General features: G+C 47.6%; 2 protein-coding genes across 2 annotated transcripts in view; both read left to right on the top strand.

The window, feature by feature from the left end:
• Positions 1-22,500, top strand: part of LOC135112522 (mucin-5AC-like) — a 96,109-nt gene that overhangs the window by 43,773 nt on the left and 29,836 nt on the right. Inside the window, exons 7-13 of the mRNA XM_064026937.1 lie at positions 347-496; positions 934-1,079; positions 1,452-1,642; positions 2,872-3,113; positions 3,514-3,624; positions 4,223-4,429; positions 6,151-6,344. Coding sequence (XP_063883007.1) covers positions 347-496; positions 934-1,079; positions 1,452-1,642; positions 2,872-3,113; positions 3,514-3,624; positions 4,223-4,429; positions 6,151-6,344 — 1,241 coding nt within the window. The remainder of the gene's footprint in view (positions 1-346; positions 497-933; positions 1,080-1,451; positions 1,643-2,871; positions 3,114-3,513; positions 3,625-4,222; positions 4,430-6,150; positions 6,345-22,500) is intronic.
• LOC135112504 (serine-rich adhesin for platelets-like) overlaps positions 13,444-22,500 on the top strand; it is a gene marked incomplete at its 3' end in the record, with an annotated part of 10,746 nt that continues 1,689 nt past the window's right edge. The window contains exons 1-6 of the mRNA XM_064026919.1: positions 13,444-13,454; positions 13,555-13,732; positions 14,152-14,223; positions 14,312-14,417; positions 14,845-16,035; positions 22,093-22,170. Coding sequence (XP_063882989.1) covers positions 13,444-13,454; positions 13,555-13,732; positions 14,152-14,223; positions 14,312-14,417; positions 14,845-16,035; positions 22,093-22,170 — 1,636 coding nt within the window. The remainder of the gene's footprint in view (positions 13,455-13,554; positions 13,733-14,151; positions 14,224-14,311; positions 14,418-14,844; positions 16,036-22,092; positions 22,171-22,500) is intronic.

Below are 22,500 nucleotides of genomic sequence, written 5' to 3'. Positions count from 1 at the left end.
TCTCATAACACGAGAAAAAGGCTATTAATTGATATCTTAGAATCTATTAATAGACAGACAGACACACACACTTACACACACGCAGATCTCTCCATCCTCCTCCCCTCCCTCCATCCCCCCCTTCCCCCTCCCACCCTCCCTATCTCCCTATCTCCCTGTCTCCTTCCTTAGATTCCCTCCGTGCCTTTGTGCCTCACTGCCCGTATCTCAGTAACCCAGGCAACGGTGTCGGGTGCAGTACAGTGCATCTAAACCTTCCCTTGTGACGTAGAAAGTGCACCATACAAACCTGAGTAAGAAGCGTGGTGGTGTGGCGAGGGAGGCGCTGACGGTGGTGTGCCTGCAGGTGCGGGAGCTGGAGACGGAGATGAATGACATAGGGAAGTGGCTGGTGTCGGCTGGGCAGACACTGCTGGCGGAGACGAGCATCGGCAACACCACGGACCAGGCGGAGGCGCTGCTGCGGGAACACGAGGCCATCGAGCTCAAGTGTCGGGTAAGCGAGCGCTCTTGTCTTGTCTTGTCTTGTCTTGTCCTCTGTAGTGTAAGTGTCTCTTGTAAGGTAAGTGTTGGGTGTTGTGTCTTGTCTTGTCTCGTCCTCTGTAGTGTAAGTGTCTCTTGTAAGGTAAGTGTTGGGTGTTGTGTCTTGTCTTGTCTCGTCCTCTGTAGTGTAAGTGTCTGGTAAGGGAGCGCTGTTGTCTTGCCCTTTGTAGTGTTATAACATCCTCCCTTGTCTTGTCCCCAGTTACAGAACGGGTTAGCTGAAGTTAATTTAGACTTACGAGAACTTAAAAGAGAACAGGAAAACGAGTGTATAGTTTTAGTTATTTAGTAAAGAAGCGATCGTGAAGAACTGTGGCTTATGACGTCAGACACAATCCATCACGGTCCTCAGTGCTTCCCTATGTTACGTTCACGCCTTCCCTTCCTCAGGAGACGTACGGGCGGTGGGCGGGGCTGCGGTACAGGGTGGAGGACGCCCTGGACCGCGGCGACGGGGACCTGCGCGCCCTGGCAGACCACCGCACCACCACCACCGACCTGCGCTCCCTCAAGGACTACACCGACACCCTCGTCAGGTACCTCCTGCCTCGCCCTCACGCCATCTCCTTTCACTGGGTTGACGTGGACTTTTTGCTATTCCTGTCTTTTTTTTTCTTCTCCTTTTTTCTTTTCACTAGAGCGAGGGGTTGTTGTCATGTACGAGTCTTCTCCAGTTATTTCTGTTCCTTGCATCTTCCACTTGCGACTCCCATCCTTTGCAGCTCTACCGTAATTCAGTCCCTCCGTCTCACTCTGTTTTCCCCTCGATCTCCTCCTCCCCAGCCTTCTATCGCCTTTTCCCTCACGCAGGACGTTTTGAAGTCCTTTTCTGGTCCTTCTTTACGTTATCAGCCCCGTCGCGTCCTCCCCTCGGTCTCCTCACACCTCACGCTCTCTCCCTCCTGCAGGACCTTCGCGTCTCGTTTGGACCGCCGCCGCACGCTCATCCTGGCCTCCGTCAGGTTCCACCGCATCGCCCACCAGATGGAGGAGCGGTGCCACATCCTGCTGCAGCCCCACCGCTGGCTGCCGCAGACTGACGACGTGGAGCCGCTCAAGAAGACCCTCAGGGAACTCACCGCCAGGAAGGAGGCTATTGGTGAGTCGTGGTTCAGGATAGCCTTGGTGTTTCCTGCAGGGGAGTTTCTCATCTGTATATGTCTGGTCTCTTCTTTCGTATTTCCACATCTCTTCTACACCTCTCAACATTGTAGAAGAAAATCATCTTGCTAATCTCCACTTATTTCTCGTCTCCTATTATAATTCCCACGTCTCTTCACTACCTCTCCTGTCGTGTAATTCAGGCTCCACTATCTCCTCCATCTGGTCTCTTCCTTTTTCGTGTCTTCATTTTTTTCGGCGTATTTTTAGCATTATAAAAAAAAAAAAAAAATAAGGTTATGGAGGAACCTTGGGTATTCTACTTGCCTGGAATGGAGAGGAGGCCCAGTGCTAGAAATCTCCATTGTTCTTCATTTCTTATCGTCACTCTTTCTTTCTCTCTTCATCTTGACACAGAGAAGAGGTTTAGGTTTGCCAGTGAGGAGAAGAACTAGACCAGACAGCTTGCACCACGCTAGACAAGTTCATTGGGCAGAATCAGACCACATGTGTTCTCCTTTCCTTCCTTCACGATGTTCTTTGAGTCTCCCTTCTATCTTTTCCTTGTCGTATCTCCACTGTTTGCTATTGATCCCTCACGCCTTAATGTCTCTTTTAAAGCTCATTCCTTCATTCAGCCCTTTCTGTCATGTCTCGTTCCTACATTCCCTGTCATAGTTTCACTCCTTCCTCACTCCTGCCTCATTCCATGCATTCCTCTCTAATGGCTCACTCCCTACACTCTGTAATGGTTTCTCCCTATATTCCTCTCTATAACACCTCACTCCTAATATTCCTGTCTCTGATGTCTCACTCCCTACAAACCTCTCTCTAATGCCTTCTAACATTCTAATGCCTCCTAACATTTCTCCCTCTAATGCCGCACTCACTCTCAACACTCCTCTCTGTAGCACCTCACTCTTAATCCTTTCACTGCGACACATATTTCTACCTGAATCATAACTTATTAAATTCCTTTCGTACAACAGTTTTTTGATTAGTTCTCCAACCTAGAAAAGAAGAAGAAGAAAAGAAGATGATGATGAAGAAGAAGAAGAAGAAGAAAACCTATTCTCTCAATATCTCTTTCCTTTGACATGCTTTACTATTGTTAACAGTTTTGTTGAGTGTTAGCAAAGGATGACCACAGCAGTAAAAGGATCACTTCTCCAAACACTCCAATACCTCGCCGCCTACACTACTGTCTACACTGCCTCACGCCCCCAGACTACCTCGCCTCGGAGGGCACGCGGGCGGGGGAGAAGCTGCTGGACCTGCTGACGGTGGGCGTGAAGGACCTCTCTGGTCGGGACATCACGCCAGACTACACGGCGGAGCTGAACCACGTGCACGCCCTCCTGACGGCGCAGCAAGAGCACTATTGCAGGGCGGCGCGCCAGGCAGACCTCCACAAACTGCGCCTCCAGCAGAACATCCAGCTGCTCACCTGCCAGAGGGATGTGAGGCAGGTGTGTGGCGGAGGCGGTGGTGGTGGTGGTGGTGGTGGTGGTGGTGGTGGTGGTGATGATGGGAGTTTTTATTTTGTCATTATCATTATTATTAGTATTATAATATATTTTCATCTTTATCGTAATCATTATCACCTGTTTTCATCATTATTATCATTGTAATGACATTATAATAAGTAATTTTCATCTTCATCGTCATTATCATAAATTATTTTCATTGTTGTCATCATTATTACCACTCAGTCTCACCATTATCACCATTATCATCACTATTATTAACGTGAAATATTGAATTGTTCCCTTGCTCCACTATACCTCCCTAATGCCCTTGAGACACGTACATTATAACGCTGCGTGTCCCTGTATCTCCCTGCCTGCTCTCACCCTCCTCCCGCCGCAGGCACATCGGTGGCTGCGGGCGCTGCTGGAGGCGCTGATCAAGGCTCACTCCCACGTGGGCAGGTCCTCAGATGAGATACGCAGACTCAAGGCAGAGCACCAGCAGTTCCAGGTTTGTGTGTGTGTGTGTGTGTGTGTGTGTGTGTGTGTGTGTGTGTGTGTGTGTGTGTGTGTGTGTGTGTGTGTGTGTGTGTGTGTGTGTGACTTTAGGTATATAGTGTGTGAGTTATTGTTTCTTTCTCTTTGCTATAATATTATGTGTCTGTGTTTCTTTGTCTTTGTCTCTGTCTGTCTGCGTCTGTTTGTCTTTTTTTGTTTATCTGTCTGTGTCTGTCTGTCTGTCTGTCTGCGTCTGTTTGTCTTTTGTCTTTGTCTGTCTGCCTGTCTGTCTGTCTATCTGTCTGTGTCTGTCTGTCTGTCTGTCTGTCTGTCTGTCTGTCTGTCTGTCTGTCTGTCTGTCTGTCTGTCTGTCTGTCTGTCTTTTGTTTGCTTGTCTGTCTTTCTTCTCTCTCTCTCTCTCTCTCTCTCTCTCTCTCTCTCTCTCTCTCTCTCTCTCTCTCTCTCTCTCTCTCTCTCTCTCTCTCTCTCTCTCTCTCTCTCTCTCTCTCTCTCACATCACATCACATCACATCAACACCAAACTCAAGACACCCTACCAGCACCACCACCATCACCACTACACTCTCCTCACCACCTCACTCCTCCTTCAGGACACAGCGGCGGGGACCTTCGAGTACGGCTATGAGTCAGCGCGCGCCGCCCTGCTGGTGGAGAAGTCTGCGGGCGGGTCTGTGCTGTGCGAGAGTCGTAACTTAGTGGACGACCTGGAGAAAGTGTGGAAGATGTTTGTGCAGGGGTCCCAGGAGCAGCTGACGAGGCTGAGAGTGGCGGGGGTCTTCTTCAGGACCATGGAGCAGGTGAGGGTGTTGGCGGGATTTTTTTTTTTCTTTTTTATGTGAGAAGGGCACTGGAGACAAAAGAGGAAATTCATAGTTGCAGTGAAAGAAGACACACAAGTGGTGGGTGTGACAGAGGAGGGCGCAGAAGACCGAGTGTGTTGAAGAAGGGTGATCCGCTGTGGCGACCCCTTATGGGAACAGCTGGAAGATGTAACAGGGGGGAAAAAAAAGAATAAATAAATAAAATAAATAAATAAATAAAAAAAATAAAAATAAATAAATAGATAAAATAAAAATGAAAAAAAAAAAATAAAAAATATGCCAGTCCCAAAAGCAGTTTCAAAAGGGTTATCCAGATTTAGAGCATAAGTGTCTTGAAATTGAAACCTCCCTCTTGAAAGAGTTCAAGTCATAGAACGGAGGAAATACGGAAGCAGGCAGGGAGTTTCAGAGTTTATCAGAAAAAAGAAAAGTCATGATTGAGAATACTGGTTAACTCTTGCATTAGAGTTGGGCAGAATAAGGGTGATAGGAAGGAGAAAATTTTGTGCAGCGAACCGTGGGAGGGGAGGCATACATTTAGTAAGATCAGAAGAGTAGTTAGCGTGAAAGTAGCGGCAGAAGATAGCAAGAGATGGAACACTGCGGCGATGAGAGAGAGGCTGAAGACAGTTAGAGGGTAAGGTTCGGTTAGGTTAGGTTGAAGGGAGGTTTAAGAGTCTAGGCACCTATTCTTGTTCTTGTTCTTCGTGTGACCTGTTCCGCTTTGTCTCGCTTCTTAGGTCGTCTTCTTCACTTTTCTCTTGTGTGTTATGTTGAGGTCTGACACGTGCTTTCCCAGTGCTGAATGAAGAAATTTTTAGTAACATCTCATCACTTGTGTAGGGGCGTTACTGGGTGGGTTAAGTTAGGTTCATGTCGCGCCGCTTGCAGGGCTAAGTGGCACTGATCCGAATGCATTAAGGCCCATTCACACATACGAGTACATCAGTGACGTATCAGTTCCGTGACCGCTCAGTGCTTCACTGTCAGTGAAAAAAGAAAAAAAATAATCTTCACTTTGAATTCGGCTGATGCGTTCACACGTGTCCAGCGCCGTTCCGTGTTTTGAGTCTCCGTGTCGGTTCCGTCTCTGTTCCGTGTAAAAAAAATATATCGTCGCCACGATTTCCTTCAGTGTTTCACGGACGCCGGACGAGTGCTGTGCATGATGAATGCACTTTCTTTCTACCACGCCTCAGGTACCCACTTTCTTTTTCTTCAGCTTATGCTCCGCCTCTTCCTCTTCATCAAGAATTATGGCAACCATTGTCAATTCAACGTCTGAAAACTTTGCCATCTGGGAAATCACTGACGCAGCACTGATGTGTGAACAGACGTCACTGAAGCATCACAGATTTAATTGACACTGAACTGACACGGAATTGATACGTCACTGATGTGTGTGAATGGGCCTTTAAGGCTCATCTTTAGGAGAGTTAAAAGTAGAAGTCCCGAAGTAATATATGAGTTAAATTTGGCACTGGTCATACCTCATCCAGCTTATGCCGTTCATCTCTGGTCCACATATGACAGGAAGGATATGTCTGTTAGAATCAGTACAAAGGAGAAAGACTAAAAGCATGCAAGGGATGAGAATATATCGTACGAAAGGAGTCTGAAGCTTTTATATTTATATTCTTTTATATTTCTCCTCCTCCTCCTCCTCCTCCTCCTGCTCACGCCGTGGCCTCCCACAGCATCTGGAGCGCCTGGACCGCCTCTGTGCGGGCGTGGTGGAGCGCGTGGCGGGGCGTGGTTGCCTGACAGGGGACGGCGACATGCGCTCCCTCCTCTCCTGCCGGGACCGTCTGCTGCGTGAGATCGGCAGGAACGTGCGTCTCGGCAAGCTGCTCAAGGAGAGACTGACGGACCCTCTCGTGCCCAGCTTCAGGTGAGTCTTGGGGAGGCAGATGAACGGGTAGGGAGATGGATAGATTGATGGATTGATAGATTTTTCCTTTTTTTTTTCTTTTAATGTAGGAGGGACACCGGCCAGAAACAACAAAATTAAAAGGCCCACTGAGGCGCCGGTTCCCAAACAGAATCAGAAACCATTGTCAGAAACTTGAAGAGATTGAGAGTTGGGCAGTTGGATAGATAGGTAAATAAGTAGATAGACGGATAGATGGATAGGTAGATAAATATTTACTGGCCAGTTATACTACAGAATGAAACAGAACACATACACGAGAGACAAAAAAGACTTAAATATGCTTGGTCGCGTTTTATTTTTTATATTTTACTTCTTTCCGACTGATTAGATTATTATTAGACTTCCCAAACAACACTTAGAGAGAGAGAGAGAGAGAGAGAGAGAGAGAGAGAGAGAGAGAGAGAGAGAGAGAGAGAGAGAGAGAGAGAGAGAGAGAGCCGCACACAGAGATAGCCCGCCGCACACCTTCACACACACTCACTGACAGACAAGAAGAAAAAATTCAACACACTTCAATATTTACTAACAAAGCAAGCTCGTGGCGCGCGGCACGAGGGAGGCAAGACACGGGATGCTGAAAAATGTTACTCTTGTACTTTTTGTTGCGATTAACCACGAAGAACAGTGAGGGTGGCGAGGTGGGCGGTAGAGAGAGAGAGAGAGAGAGAGAGAGAGAGAGAGAGAGAGAGAGAGAGAGAGAGAGAGAGAGAGAGAGAGAGAATGTTGGGTAGTGGAGGGGGTAGAGATGGAAGGAGAGGTGTAGGTAAATACTTAAAATACTGTAATAAAGAAAGGAATAGTTTAAGAAAGGGAGATAGAATGAAATGATGGAAACTCTTAGGTTCAGGAAAAGAAGGAGAGAGAGAGAGAGAGAGAGAGAGAGAGAGAGAGAGAGAGAGAGAGAGAGAGAGAGAGAGAGAGAGAGAGAGAGAGAGAGAGAGAGATGGTGATAAATAGGAAAATTACAAAGAAAGGAGGAATATAAAGTGAAAAAGAGAAAAATAATTAGATTTCGGATTTTCAAGGACTCAGGCTTAGGGCAACAACAACAACAACAACAACAACAACAACAACAACAACAACAACAACAAAAAACATGAAATTCCCAGTCCCTACAGAGTGTGCCGTAGTCTCAAAATGATTATCGAGAATTAGAGAAATGTCTTGAAACCTTCCTATCGAAACAGTTCAAGTCAAAGGCAGGAGGAAAGTTGCCATGAGTAAGTAAACTGCCTCCCCCTGCAATATTGTTCCTCTTTGCCTGCTTTCCTATAAGAGAAAAGTGAAAAAAAGAAGAAATAAGTCATGTGTGGAGACTTAAGAGTGAAGTAAAAAGAGAGAAGGTGCAAAATGAATAGAAACGGAAGAGGAAAAATAAATAAGATAAAAGAGGAGAGAGAGAGAGAGAGAGAGAGAGGGAGAAACAAGAGGGAAACACGTGCTGGAGGGGAAAAAAGACGCAGTAAACAGAGAGAGACTGTGGTAAGGGGAGGAAAGAACGGGGAGGGAGTGAGGGAGGCAAGACGGGGAGGGAGAAGCCAGGGTGGAGGAGGGAAAGGGAGAGAGGGAGAGAAGGAAGTGGAGAAATGAGACGGTGCAGGAGATGGAGGAAGCCAGAAGTGGAGGTGGTGGTGACGGTAGTGATGGTGGTGGTGGTGGTGGTGGTTGTGTGGTTGTTAGCTAGTTGTGTGAACGAGTGAATGAGCGAGACTTGTGTGAGGCATGAATACGTGTATGAGTGAACGAGCTAGGCTTCAGTCATAAGTGTTAAGTGGAAGTGCGCGGCCTGGCGCCGAGAGATCACCTACCTCCGGCCTTCTGTTCACACCTTCTGTGAATAAACACCTGCACTGTTACCTGCGTTTCCTGTGCCCCTGCTGGTCAAGAGTCGAACATGGCGCAGTGAGTAGGATCAGGACAAGGCTGCAGTGGGTACGGCGCAGAATGGAGAAGCAGTTGGAGGCGCTGGCTGCCCTGCTAGCGCGACAGTCGGAGCAGAGTCAGGCTCTGCTAGCGCGACAGTCGGAGCAGAGTCAGGCTCGCGAGGAGCGTTTAACCCAGCTGCTGGAGAGAGTGGGGACACAAGCTCCCAGTCGCACCACGGCGAGCAATGAAGGCGAAACCACAGCCCGCAGCACGTCTACCCAGGGCGCGAGGTTCCCGACGTCCGCCACCATCATTCCTCACTTAACGGCGTCAGCATCTTTACGTGAGTTCGACACGTGGCGCCATAAGTTTGAAGGATACGTAACCCTCGCCAGGATAGACTGTCTCTCCCTGGCTGAGCAGAGGGCGGCACTCGCTGCTGTCCTAGACGACGAGTGGACCCGTACACTTCGCTACGGGATAAGCTTACCGAGAGACGCGGAGTTAAGAACCATCCTCGATGCAATGTGTGAGTACCTGCGAAGCCAGCGCAACATCATCATGGATAGAAGAGACTTCTACTCCCGCGTGCAAGAAACGCAAGAAGGTTTTGACGACTTTTTATGTGCTGTTAAGGAAATCGCCAATTTCTGTGACTTTTGCGACCAGTGCATAAACCATCAGCTGCGTGACAGAATTGTCGTTGGGACACGAGACGAAGTGGCTCTGAAACGCATGCTGGAAAACAAGAAACTCACCCTTGAAAACGCCATAGATATTTGCAGAGCATCAGAGAGCGCTAACCAGTGTAGTGCAGTACTAAGGGGCGGCTCTCACTCTTCGAGCCATGGTGTGAACGCTGTCTCGAACTACAGGAAGGGCAGTTTCTGGGGCTCAAGCCCCACGGGCTGTTATCGTTGTGGCAAAGATTGTCGCAGTGACAAAAGGGGATGCCAGGCAATAGATAAAGTGTGTCGTAACTGCGGGAAAAGAGGGCATTTTGCGAGTGTATGTCAGCAGACAGTGAGGAAACGACGAGGAGCTTCGAGGAGTTCCTCAACTGTCTCTCCTCATCGCGGTGCAGGCCCGAGGCGGGGAGCCAGTGCCAGTGTATACCAGCTCTTATCAGGCGTATACACAAAGACGGTGACGGCACGACCTGCGCCCCAGGTGCTCATTACCGCCACACATCCCGCTGGAAGAGACAAGATTACGTGGACTCCTGACTCTGGGGCCGAAACGACCGTTATTGGCCTCGACACGGCAACACTCCTTGGAATCCCGCCCTCCAGCTTGGCGCCCGCTGATGGTGATGGACTTTATGCTGCCGGTAATCACCCCCTCACCTGTGTAGGAACTTTCTCGTCGCACTTGCAACTGGGCGACAGGGAAGCTGAGACTGTTGTGAGCGTGGTGAAGGAGGTGAAGGGGCGCTGCTTAGCTGGTACGATTCCATCGCTCTCGGAATCCTCCCCGAAGATTTTCCGGCTCAAATCCGACCGCTACGCAGGGAAGAACAGCACACCGGCACCAGCTCCATCAAGTACCCGACCGCCTCGCAGCCACCTCTATCTACGCCCACAGAAGTGATCAGCTGGCCTCATTCCTACGACCCAACGCCACAGCAGCGTGCGGGGCACGCTGCTGCTGTGATCAAGGCCTTTCCCAGCGTCTTCGAAGCAAAGGAAGGTTTACGTGCAATGGCTGGTGGATCCATGGCCATCGAGTTGACAGACGATGCTCCAGTACAGGACCCAGTGGAGGAAGAGGATGCTGCTACTTCTGGTGACCTCGACCCTCTCCACTCAGCGGTCATCTCAGCGTTATCTGCCACCAATGAGGACGGCGTCCGCTTAGCACCACTCCAGGATCAGACTGTGGAAATGGTACGTGCCGCAGCAGCAAGAGACGGGGAGTACTGCTTGCTCAAGAACGTCATCATCGAGGGCTTCCTGATCATTGCCACGACCTCGATCACCGCTTGCGTACGTACTGGCCGGTGCGCAGTCTGCTGGCCGTAGACGACGACCTGGTGGTTTACGGGCCGAGGCTTCTTATTCCTCACAGCCTCCGCCGAGAAACACTAGAGCGACTCCATGACAGTCATCAGGGGATGGAGCGCACCAAGCGACGGGCCCGACAAACGGTGTACTGGCCTGGTATGGACAGAGACGTTGAGAACGTCGTTTCTGGATGCTCACTATGCCGTCCACTCCTACCAAGCCAAGCCAACGAACCTCTCTGGCAGGACACGGACACACCCAGCAGGGTGTTTGAGTCAGTTTCTGCAGACTACTTCCACGCAGCAGGCCGTACATACCTCGTGTATGTAGATCGCTTGTCTGGGTGGCCTCACGTGTCTGCATGCTCACGTCCAGCATCGGCTGATCAGCTCGTTCGTGTCCTTCGGGGTGTGTTCGCCGACACGGGCGTGCCTGTTCTCCTGAGGACTGACGGTGGACCGCAGTTCACTTCTTCATCGGTACGGCGCTTCCTGGCTCGATGGGGGGTGGAGCATCGTGTATCTTCACCTCATTATCCACGCTCCAATGGTCACGCCGAGGCAGCGGTCAAGTCCGTGAAGAAGCTGATCCTCACGACCACACAGCAGGGACACCTGGACGAGGATGCGTTCGCTCGCGGGTTGCTGGAACTGCGCAACACTCCGAGGGCGGAAGGGCGATCACCAGCACAAGTCCTCTTCGGTCATCCTATGAGGTCCTGTGTCCCGGCTCATCATCGCTCATACGCTCAGCAGTGGCAGCGCGCTGCTGATGAGTGCGACGCCAAGGCAGAGCGACTGAGGAAGAAAGCGAAACTTCGCCACGACGCGTCCGCCTGTACTCTTCCTCTCCTGCACCTCGGTGGCCACGTCGACGTTCAAGATCACACGACAGGCCTCTGGGATCGCCTGGGTGTCATCGTGGCTGTTGGGCGAAGGAGAGACTACCTCATCAAGATGGGCAGCGGTCGCGTGATGTGGCGTAATAGAAGACACCTACGCCCACACAGACCTCTTGCTCCCCTTCCTGTCGAGCAGCACACCGCTCATGGCGGTGCAGCGCTTCGGCATCAGGGTCACGAGGAACACCACCATCCCGGCAGCCCGGAGCATCAGGGTAACGGGGTACACCGTGGCCGAGAGCAACCAGAGCGTCGAAGCAGCCGACAGCGTAGGGAGCCGAGACGACTGCAGGTGCGGTGGCACCGTAGCACCTACGATTAGTCGTACGTGTTCATTGTACGCTGTGTTTGTTTTGTGTATATGTACCGTGTTTTCTGTACTTCAATCATTGTAACTTTGTTTCATGTGTTACGGTAGCCATAACAAAGATAAGGAATCTTCCTTATGTCTCGGGGGAGGTGTGTGGTTGTTAGCTAGTTGTGTGAACGAGTGAATGAGCGAGACTTGTGTGAGGCATGAATACGTGTATGAGTGAACGAGCTAGGCTTCAGTCATAAGTGTTAAGTGGAAGTGCGCGGCCTGGCGCCGAGAGATCACCTACCTCCGGCCTTCTGTTCACACCTTCTGTGAATAAACACCTGCACTGTTACCTGCGTTTCCTGTGCCCCTGCTGGTCAAGAGTCGAACAGTGGTGGTGTTGGTGTTGGTGGTGACTCGTGTTAACACCATCACTTTGGACTCTCTCTCTCTCTCTCTCTCTCTCTCTCTCTCTCTCTCTCTCTCTCTCTCTCTCTCTCTCTCTCTCTCTCTCTCACTTCCTTTCCTTTTTCTCTCCCTCCTTCCTCTCCTCTCTCTCCCTCTATTTCATCACCCTTTCCTTTGCTCTTCCTTTCCTCCTTGCTCTCTCTCTCTCTCTCTCTCTCTCTCTCTCTCTCTCTCTCTCTCTCTCTCTCTCTCTCTCTCTCTCTCTCTCTCTCTCTCTCTCTCTCTCTCTCTCTCTCTCAACCTCAAACACTCTATTTATTTATCCACACAACCTTACCACCACCACCACCACCACCACCACTACCGTCACCGTAGCTGTAGTCGTTGCCGTTAAATAAAACGAACGCGTCTAATTTTACGTGTCTATATTTGCTTCGTTCGTATGGGTGACGAAAACCTTGACTTGTGTTAGGCTTCGTCAGGAGAGAGGGTCTTCGTCAGGGCTTCTTCAGGTGGTAGAGGAGGCCTTCTTCTTCTTCTTCTCCTTCTTCTTCTTCTTCTTCTTCTTCTTCTTCTTCTTCTTCTTCTTTCCTTCTTTGTTCTTGTTCTTATCCTTACTCTTGTTCTTCTTTTATTCTTGTCCTTCTTGTTCTTGCTCTTGGTTTTGTTCTTCATGTTCTTCTCTTTCTTCTTGTTTTTGTTCTTCTTTTTTCTTTTCTTGTTCCTGTTCTTGTTTTCTTGTTCTTGTTCTTCTTGTCCTTTTTGTTGTTGCTGTTTTTGTTGTTGTTGTTGTTGCTGTTGTTGTTGTTGTTGTTGTTGTTGTTGTTGTTGTTGTTGTTGTTGTTGTTGTTGTTGTTATCATCATCATCATCATCATCATCATCATCATCATCATCATCATTATTATTATTATTATTATTATTATTATTATTATTATTATTATTATTATTATTATTATCATTATTATTGTCATCATCATTATTATTTAAAGGTGCCAACAGGTTGTCGTAAATTTTGCTTTCTGTTGTGTAAAATTATTTCTTCGTGGAACTAGAGAGAGAGAGAGAGAGAGAGAGAGAGAGAGAGAGAGAGAGAGAGAGAGAGAGAGAGAGAGAGAGAGAGAGAGAGAGAGAGAGAGAGAGAGAGAGTGTGTGAATGCGTGTGTGTGTGTGTGTGTGTGTGTGTGTGTGTGTGTGTTTGCTTGTGTTTATGTTCACGTGTCATATGTGTGTGTGTGTGTGTGTGTGTGTGTGTGTGTGTGTGTGTGTGTGTGTGTGTGTGTGTGTGTGTGTGTACGTGTTTGCTTGTGTTTATGTTCACGTGTCATGTGTGTGTGTGTGTGTGTGTGTGTGTGTGTGTGTGTGTGTGTGTGTGTGAGTGTGTGTGTGTGTGTGTGTGTGTGTGTGTAGGTAGTATTGAGTGATGGTGTACACATCTGGTATCGGCAAGACTGAAGATTAGGAGTGGGAGGTGTAAGGAGGAGGAGGAGGAGGAGGAGGAGGAGGAGGAGGAGGAGGAGGAGGAGGAGGAGGAGGAGGGGTGTTGGTATGTCTGCTTAAGAGGAAGGACAAGGAGGCGGAAATGGGAGATAGGTAAGGGGAGGAGAGAAGGTGGGAGATAATAGTAGGGGGAAGAATATAAGTGATGATGAAGAGGAAGAGAGAAGAGAAAGGGATGAAGATGAAGGAGGAGAAGGAAGGTGACAGTGACGACGAAGGAAGAGAGAGAGAAGAGAAAGAGGAGACAGGAAGAAGAAGAGAAGATGAGGGAGGAGATGGAAGAAGGAGGAGGTGGAGAAAGAGATGTGAGGAAGAAGAGGAGACGAAGACTGAGAAGAGAGAAAAGAGAAAGAGGATGCAGGAGAAAGAAGAGATGAAGGAGAAGAAAGACGGAGAGACGGTAGAGGGTATATGAGGGGCATGTGTGGGTGTGAATAAAGGGAGGGGAGAGAGAGGTAAGAAAGGGGGAGAGGGGAGAGGGTATACCTGCGCGGGGTGGTGCCAGACGGGGCGGGGCGGGGCTGGGCGGGGCGTGAGGGCATGTGACCCGTGGCTGGAGAGTGCGAGGTGCCGCGCCTTGCCCATCGGAGGTGCCGCTCCGCCCGGGTCCTCCAGCCCCCGCCATGTGCTTCGCGACGCCCTCCTCCTAGCGCGTCCCTGCTAAGGCCGTGTGGGGGTTAGTGGTGTTGTGAAGCCCTGTGATAGAGGAAATCTTGTAGGAAGTGCTTGGTGACTGAAAAAAGTGACGCCCTTGGAAAAAAGTGCGGTTCTTGGAGTGTTTTCGCCCCAGGGGAGTGTCACGCCCCTGGGGAAGTGCGGCAGTGACCAGGGAGTGACGTGGGAGAGGATCTGTGTTGTGCTGGTGCAGAAGTGGTGGTGATTGTGAAGTGACTCAGCGAACTACTGACGCAGGAACGCCTCATCGTCAGGTTTTGTGTTGTCATCCCCAGCAACCCTTCGTCATCCCTGCAGCATCTTCCTCCCGTAGTGGTAAGAGGCCTTCGTGCAGAGTTACTTGTATTCTCTTCTCACAGTGCGCGGGGAAACACAATGCACGTACTCGCCAGCACGCCGCATGGTGTCGCGGGGCACGGACTCCCTGACACGCGTGCACCACCCAGACACGCACAGGTTTGCCAGGGAGGTTTGCAGCTTGAGTTTTTTTGGCGGATTTTAACGGAACGTGCTTATGAAAACGGACGCCGCATTACATTGTCCGAGAAACATGTACTGGGTTGAATATTTACCTGTTATTACTTATTGTTGCTTGTTATTATGTCTTAATACTTGTTACCTATTATTACTTGTTACCTCCTACCGTTGCCTTTATAAACAAGTTTCGTAAGTAACTTTTCTACCTATCGGGAAATAAAGATGAAAACTTACATTATCGTTATTTCATGCAAGAACAGATAAGACACGGCGGAGTTCAGACCACTCACAGCCCACACAGTTCAGACCACTCACAGCCTACACGGTTCAGACCACTCACAGCCCACACAGTTCAAACCACTCACAGCCTACACGGTTCAGACCACTCACAGCCCACACAGTTCAGACCAGTCACAGCCCACACAGTTCAGACCAGTCACAACCCACACAGACCAGTCACAGCCCACACAGACCAGTCACAGGCCACACAGACCAGTCACAGGCCACACAGTTCAGACCAGTCACAACCCACACAGACCAGTCACAGCCCACACAGACCAGTCACAGCCCACACAGTTCAGACCAGTCACAATCCACACAGACCAGTCACAGTCCACACAGACCAGTCACAGTCCACACAGTTCAGACCAGTCACAGCCCACACAGTTCAGACCAGTCACAGCCCACACAGACCAGTCACAGCCCACACACAGACCAGTCACAGCCGAAAAAGACCAGTCACAGCCCACACAGAACAGTCACAGTCCACACAGACCAGTCACAGTCCACACAGACCAGTCACAGCCCACACAGACCAGTCACAGCCCACACAGACCAGTCACAGCCCACACAGACCAGTCACAGCCCACACAGTTCAGACCAGTCACAATCCACACAGACCAGTCACAGCCCACACAGACCAGTCACAGCCCACACAGTTCAGACCAGTCACAGCCCACACAGACCAGTCACAGCCCACACAGACCAGTCACAGCCCACACAGACCAGTCACAGCCCACACAGAACAGTCACAGTCCACACAGACCAGTCACAGCCCACACAGACCAGTCACAGCCCACACAGACCAGTCACAGCCCACACAGTTCAGACCAGTCACAATCCACACAGACCAGTCACAGTCCACACAGTTCAGACCAGTCACAGCCCACACAGTTCAGACCAGTCACAGCCCACACAGACCAGTCACAGCCCACACAGTTCAGACCAGTCACAGCCCACACAGTTCAGACCAGTCACAGCCCACACAGACCAGTCACAGCCCACACAGTTCAGACCAGTCACAATCCACACAGACCAGTCACAGCCCACACAGACCAGTCACAGCCTACGCAGTTCAGACCAGTCACAATCCACACAGACCAGTCACAGCCCACACAGACCAGTCACAATCCACACAGACCAGTCACAATCCACACAGACCAGTCACAACCCACACAGACCAGTCACAACCCACACAGACCAGTCACAGCCTACGCAGTTCAGACCAGTCACAGCCTACACAGTTTGAAGACAATGTATATTATTTTAGATTTAGTTTCAGCCTGTCCTCTTTAGGGACTGGCAGCTTCAGTGGGCCTTTTATTTGTTCATTTTGTTGCCCTTGGCCAGAGTCACACATATAAAAAATGAATAAAGATATAAAAAGGCGTGACAAAGGGAACTCTACCAACAAGTGGGCGTCTTGATGGAAAAAAAAAAAACTGATCTTAGCAAAAATCAAGAAATCGGCGAAAAATGTCTTAGTTTACGAGGGAGACGAGATGCACCACACTTCTGTACTTGAAAGGGAAGCGGCACTTGACTGTTGCTCTCTGTGTCCCCTCACCTGCTGAAGACACTTGTAAAGCAAAGCCAGTTTAACTATGCAACTTTTTACTCATTTTCTTATTAGTCTTTCAAAATTGTGCTGCAGAACTTAAGACAAGGAAAGCTGCAGGGAACCGTCAAGGCTGCACGTATCAGTCCCTGTATAAAACATGTCTGCGTATTCCCACCTATCATCCTGTCTGTAAATTTGTGTAAACTTGCATCAAGCCACTTTAGTTGAAGGAGAACATCTAATCAGTGAAATTATACAAGAACTCAGGAACCTGCTTTGGACTTTAGAGCCTCAGCCAAACATAAAAGAGCATGACGTAAGGGAAGCTGCAAGAAGCCATTAAGTTTTCACGTGGCAGTCCCTTCATGAAACATACTTGTCTGTTTCCACCCCTCCTGTCCTCTTATACTCTTAAGACACTTCCCAATCTTTTTTTTAATCCTTTTGGCTCTTTCTCTTTAGGGGCTGGCATTTCAGTGGGCCTTTTCTATATAAATTCTGGTTGCCCTCGGCCACTAACCTTTCATTCATAAAAAAAAAAAAATGATATTAATTCTATATCTCGCTGCACTGAAAGACCCTTCCTACCAAAGACTCACTGTTTAATATGACTGTGAAACAGACCGCAGTACTTAACTTAAGCACCTCACTGCATTACTACTACCACTACTACTACTACTACTACTACTACTACTACTACTACTACTACTACTACTACTACTACTACTACTACTACTACTACTACTACTACTACTACTACTAACCCCATGTCTCTCCCCTCGCCTCTCCCTGTCAGTGCGGCGGGAGTAGGGAAGTGTGCCAGCGTTTCCTTCCTGAGCGTTGGTTCCGTGGCGGTCTTGTTCTTCCGCGTGGTGGGTGTTGCGTCCACTCCCTCCGCCAGATCGAAATAGCACTTTCCGGTCGCGGGGTGCAGTTTTTGCGCGCTTCGTGTAATGCCTCTGCCGCGTTTAAGCGAGACACGGGCAGCCTTACACACACACACACACACACACACACACACACACACACACACACACGCTGGAACTTACGACGCTAGTTGGTGATGGAAAGCTTCAGAATTTTAGTTAACTCAGAGAGAGAGAGAGAGAGAGAGAGAGAGAGAGAGAGAGAGAGAGAGAGAGAGAGAGAGAGAGAGAGAGAGAGAGAGACGGGGGTGAGGAAGTGATAAGGAAGAGAAATAGGAAAAGGCAGATAATAAAAGAAGCAAGAAAAAAAAAGAGAGAAAGAAACGGAGAAGAAGAAGGAAGTTGAAGAAGGGAGGGAAGTAGGAGGAAGCGGAAGAGAGAGAGAGAGAGAGAGAGAGAGAGAGAGAGAGAGAGAGAGAGAGAGAGAGAGAGAGAGAGAGAGAGAGAACAGAAGAATACGGAGAGGAAAATCATGGAAAATATGCAGAAATAAAAAGAGAAAGAAGAGGAGAAAGATAAAAAAAGGAGAATGAGAAAAGAAATAGACTAAAAAGACAACACACGTAAAAAAAAAAGAAGGAAAAAGGAACAAAAAGTAAAGGAGAGGAAACTAAAAGAAGGGAATATAGAAATAGGAGAAACAAGACGAAGTAAAAAAAAAAAAATAGAAAGGAAATAATTAAAGGAAGGATCAATAAGTAGTAGTAGTAGTAGTAGCAGTAGTAGTAGTAGTAGTAGTAGTAGTAGTGAGGTAAACAGGGTGCCTTCTCTCCTCGCGGCCTGAACATCGCTATTTATACCTCAGTGGGCGCGATAATGTTGTGTTCGCGAGGCACTTGACGTAACGCGAGTCCTTCTCAGATGTACCGAAATTTTTTTGTTTATTTATTTATTTTTTTGTATATATATATATATATATATATATATATATATATATATATATATATATATATATATATATATATATATATATATATATATATATTTTTTTTTTTCTGATTTATTTATTTATTTATTTATTTATTTATTTATTTATTTATTTATTTGTTTGTTTTCGGCTCGTGTACCACTGATTGTTGTGATTGTTTCTCTCTCTCTCTCTCTCTCTCTCTCTCTCTCTCTCTCTCTCTCTCTCTCTCTCTCTCTCTCTCTCTCTCTCTCTTTCACACACGCTTTCCATCCCTCATTTGTTTCGACTGATGCTGTGAGTTTATTAATTTGTATTCTTGCTTACTTAATTTTCTTTACTTTTTCTTTATTTCTTACTTTTCTTACATTTTCTTTCCTTATTCATTGTTTCTACATTTCTCCTTCCATATTTAATTTTCCATACATTTTCCTTCATTGCTTACTTTTCCTTATAATTTTCTTCGCTTATTTACTTTTTTCTTTCTTACTTGGCAACCTGTTACTTTTTTCCTAACTTTTTCCCCCCAAACTTTTTTTTCTTTATTTTACTTTTTCTTACTTATTTATATTATTCTTACTCGGCAATGTGTTAGTTTTTACGTAAGATAAACACACACACACACATACACTCTCTCTCTCTCTCTCTCTCTCTCTCTCTCTCTCTCTCTCTCTCTCTCTCTCTCTCTCTCTCTTATTTACCCATGTTTTCCTTGCCTTCCTTACCTTTCCTTCCTTCCTTTAAGAGGAAAAGATTTTACTACAAACACTACCCACTGTTTTTCCCTTTCCATTTCCCTCCCAGACTGCAAGTGGGCGGAACAGGCGCCGGAAGGGGAGGCAGGGTGTAGGCTTGACGTGGAGGGCTGGGGGTGGTGATAGGGGAGGGGGGATGGTTGGGCGATGGGGGGAAGGGAGTGGTATGGTAGAGATGGAAATAGCTATAACTCTCTCTCTCTCTCTCTCTCTCTCTCTCTCTCTCTCTCTCTCTCTCTCTCTCTCTCTCTCTCTCTCTCTCTCTCTCTCTTCCGGCTTTTTCTTTCTTAAACTCTATTTCTTTCTTTTATTAATACATACGTTCACTTCACTTATCTCTTCATCATCATTCTCTTCCTCTTCCTCTTCTACGTCCATCATCTCTTCCTTCTCTCCCTCTTCCTCTTCCTCCTCCTCTTCTTCCCATCACACACACTTAAGTGCCACCCTTTACTACTGACGGAGGACAGGACACAGCTTGGCAGGGGAGGGAAGGCAGGGGAAGGGAGGGAAGGGCAAGGTAAAGGAAGACAGGACAGAATGAGGCAGGGTGAAGCAGGGGAAGGCTGGGGAACATAGGGGAGGTTACGGCAGGGTAGTATAGAGCATGGCAAGGTAGGGAAAAAAAGAACAGGGGAAGGGTGAATAGAGTAGCGTAAGACAAGGCAAGGGAATGGCTGGGTTGGGCAGGAAGGGCCATAATAAGGAGAAATAAGACAAGGCAGTTGAAGATACGATTGAGCAGAACAGAACATGGCAAGGCAGGGCTGGCTGGGTAGGACTGAGTAGGGTAGAACTGGATAGGGTAGGGTAGGGTAGGGAAAGAGGGAGGAAGGCATAGGAGGGGAGAAAAGTAAGCAAGACAAGGCAAGGCAGAACAGGGTAGAAGGTAGGGAAACAGGGCAGGAGGGATTATGGCAGGGATAAAGCAGGGCAGGACAGGGACTGGTTGTGGGCAGGGGAAGACAGAAGACAGGGCAGGGCAGGGCAAGGAAAGACAGGAAGGGTGAGAGAAGGCAGGGAAAGCAGGGAGGGCAGGGTAAGACAGGGTATGGCAGGGTAGGTCTCTATTTAGCCTTCCGGGGAATTCCCAACGAACCCGAGAGCTTGCTTGGGTTTTATCATGTGTCTTTGATGCTATTTCTCTCTCTCTCTCTCTCTCTCTCTCTCTCTCTCTCTCTCTCTCTCTCTCTCTCTCTCTCTCTCTCTCTCTCTCATGTTTTTTTCCTATTTTTTTTTCTTCTTTTTTTACTTGCGTTTGATTTTTTTATTATTGATATTTGTTTTTTCGTTAAAATATATATATGTTTTTATTATTTCGTTTAAATTTTTCTTTCTTGTCTATATTTTCCTATCTTTATTTACATCTCTATACTTATACACACCTCTTTAAGTACTCCTGCTCGCCTTGTCTTTATTTTCTTATTGCACTTATTTTTTATTCTAGCCTAAACATTTCTATCTTTTATTTATTTATTTTTTTTCCTCCTCAGTCACTAATTTAACATCTCAGGTTTCCCTTGTCACTGTTCAGCGCAAGATAAACAAAGTAAAGGCAAGCAGATAAACTCCTCGTGGTATTAATTAGACAAGCGATTCGTCTCGTCCTGTCCTCGGTCACGCCTTCGTCAGGAGGAACACGATACCGCTGGCGAGGCTTAGGTGGTGGAGGTGGTGGTAGTGATGGTGATGGCGGTGGTGGTAGTGGTGCTGGGTTGGCGGGCCACGTGACAGGTGTAGACAGGTGTGTGTGTGTGTGTGTGTGTGTGTGTGTGTGTGTGTGTGTGTGTGTGTGTGTGTGTGTGTGTGTGTGTGTGTTGCCTTGCCTCTATAAATTTCTCCTCCTCAGTATATTTTATTCATCAATACATTTTACACATTAGTTGTTTGCTTTCTGTTAGCTTCTAAATACTTTCCATTACCTTTTTGTTTTGTTTTATGCAAGAGAGGCACTGGTCAAGGAAAAAAAGCCCACTGAGGTGCCACTTTCCAATTGCCCTCTAAATACTTACCTTTTAAATACCTTATTACTTCTTATCTCTTGCCCACATATTCTCATGAAATATTTGAATACATGGTCTTACTTACTGTACTTCACTACACTTCTATAATGCACTTCACACGTCTGTACTTTGCTTCTTGTCATCTTAAGCTTACCACTTTTCCTTACCTTTTGCTTTATTCTTTAATATATTGCAGGTCACTCAGAGTCACTTCATCTTATCTTCAAGTTAATTATTTCACTAACTTATCTTACTTACCATTTCCCTCACACTTAGCGTCACTTACGGGTAATTCTATCCCACACTTATGTTTTTACTTTCAGATTCAGTAAACCTTCACGTTAATAATCTCACCTTACTAACTTATCATACTTTTTCTCCTACGCTTTGTCACTTACAGGTAATTCTATCCTAGGCTTTATCTTTTTATCTTCAAGTTTATTATACCATCAGAGTTATCACCTCACCTTAATTAATACCTTATCATCTTACCTACCTTTGCCTTTCCTTTACCTGTCCACTGCCCTTCTTTTTACGTATGAGTGGCTCTGGCAAGGGCCGACAAACCTCTGAAAAAAAGGCCCTCTGAACGTGCCACTCACTTAAGGAGACGGTTTGAAATTAAGTCCAAAATTACATTGCGATGTGAAATGTTTTGAAACTCCCTTCTGAGAGTTTAAGTAGCAGGCAAGAGGAAATACAGAAGCAGGCAGAGAGTTCCAGAGTTTACCAGTGAAAGGGATGAAAGATTGAGAATGGTGGTTAGCTCATGCATTAAAGAGGTGGACAGAATAGGGGCGAGAGAAAGTAGAAAGCCTTGTGTATTGAAGCATGTAGTTAGAAAGACCAGAAGAGCAGTTAGCGTGAAAATAGCGAGAGAAGATAGCAAGATATGCAACACTACGGCGAAGAGAAAGAAGCTCTTAGAGAAGAGTTAATAGGAGAAAATGATACTTTTTAAATCCACTCTACTCTTTCAACCTTCAACAAGTGATAATAATAGACTTACCTTCTTACCTTTCGGCTTCATTATACTTGCTTCTTTACCTTCTCCACCTTCGTCAGCAGCAGAGTGGGCCAGAAACATGAGTCAGGGGCGTGGCGATGGCATGAGCTGGTTATAGGTGTCACTGTGCGTCATACTGCAGGGGGAGGAGGTGGTGAGGTGGCACTGCTTACCTCTCAGTGCCAGATGTCCCCTCCTTATCTGCTCTCCTCCCTCTGTGGTCAGTCAGTCTTTCTTCTTCTTCTCCTTCACCTGTTTCTGTTTGTCTTCGTCCTTCTCATTTTTTTTTTATTTTTCTTCTGTCTCCTCCTTTTGTGGTCAGTCCTTTTCTTTCACTTCTTCCTTTTCCTCCTCTTCTTCCTTCTCCTGCTCCTCCTCCTCCTCCTCCTCTTCCTTCTCCTCCTCTCGTACTTCTCATTTTGTAATTTTTCTTGTTCATTCTCTTTCTCGTCGTCGTCGTCGTCGTCGTCGTCGTCCTCCTGCTCCTCCTTCTCCTTCTCCTCCTCCTCCTCCTCCTCCTCCTCCTTTTTCTTCTTCGTTTCTCTCTCTT

The sequence above is a fragment of the Scylla paramamosain genome, chromosome 24, assembly GCF_035594125.1.
Source record: "Scylla paramamosain isolate STU-SP2022 chromosome 24, ASM3559412v1, whole genome shotgun sequence".
NCBI classification, from domain to species: Eukaryota; Metazoa; Arthropoda; class Malacostraca; order Decapoda; family Portunidae; genus Scylla; species Scylla paramamosain.
This window is presented reverse-complemented; position numbering and strand designations above follow the sequence as displayed.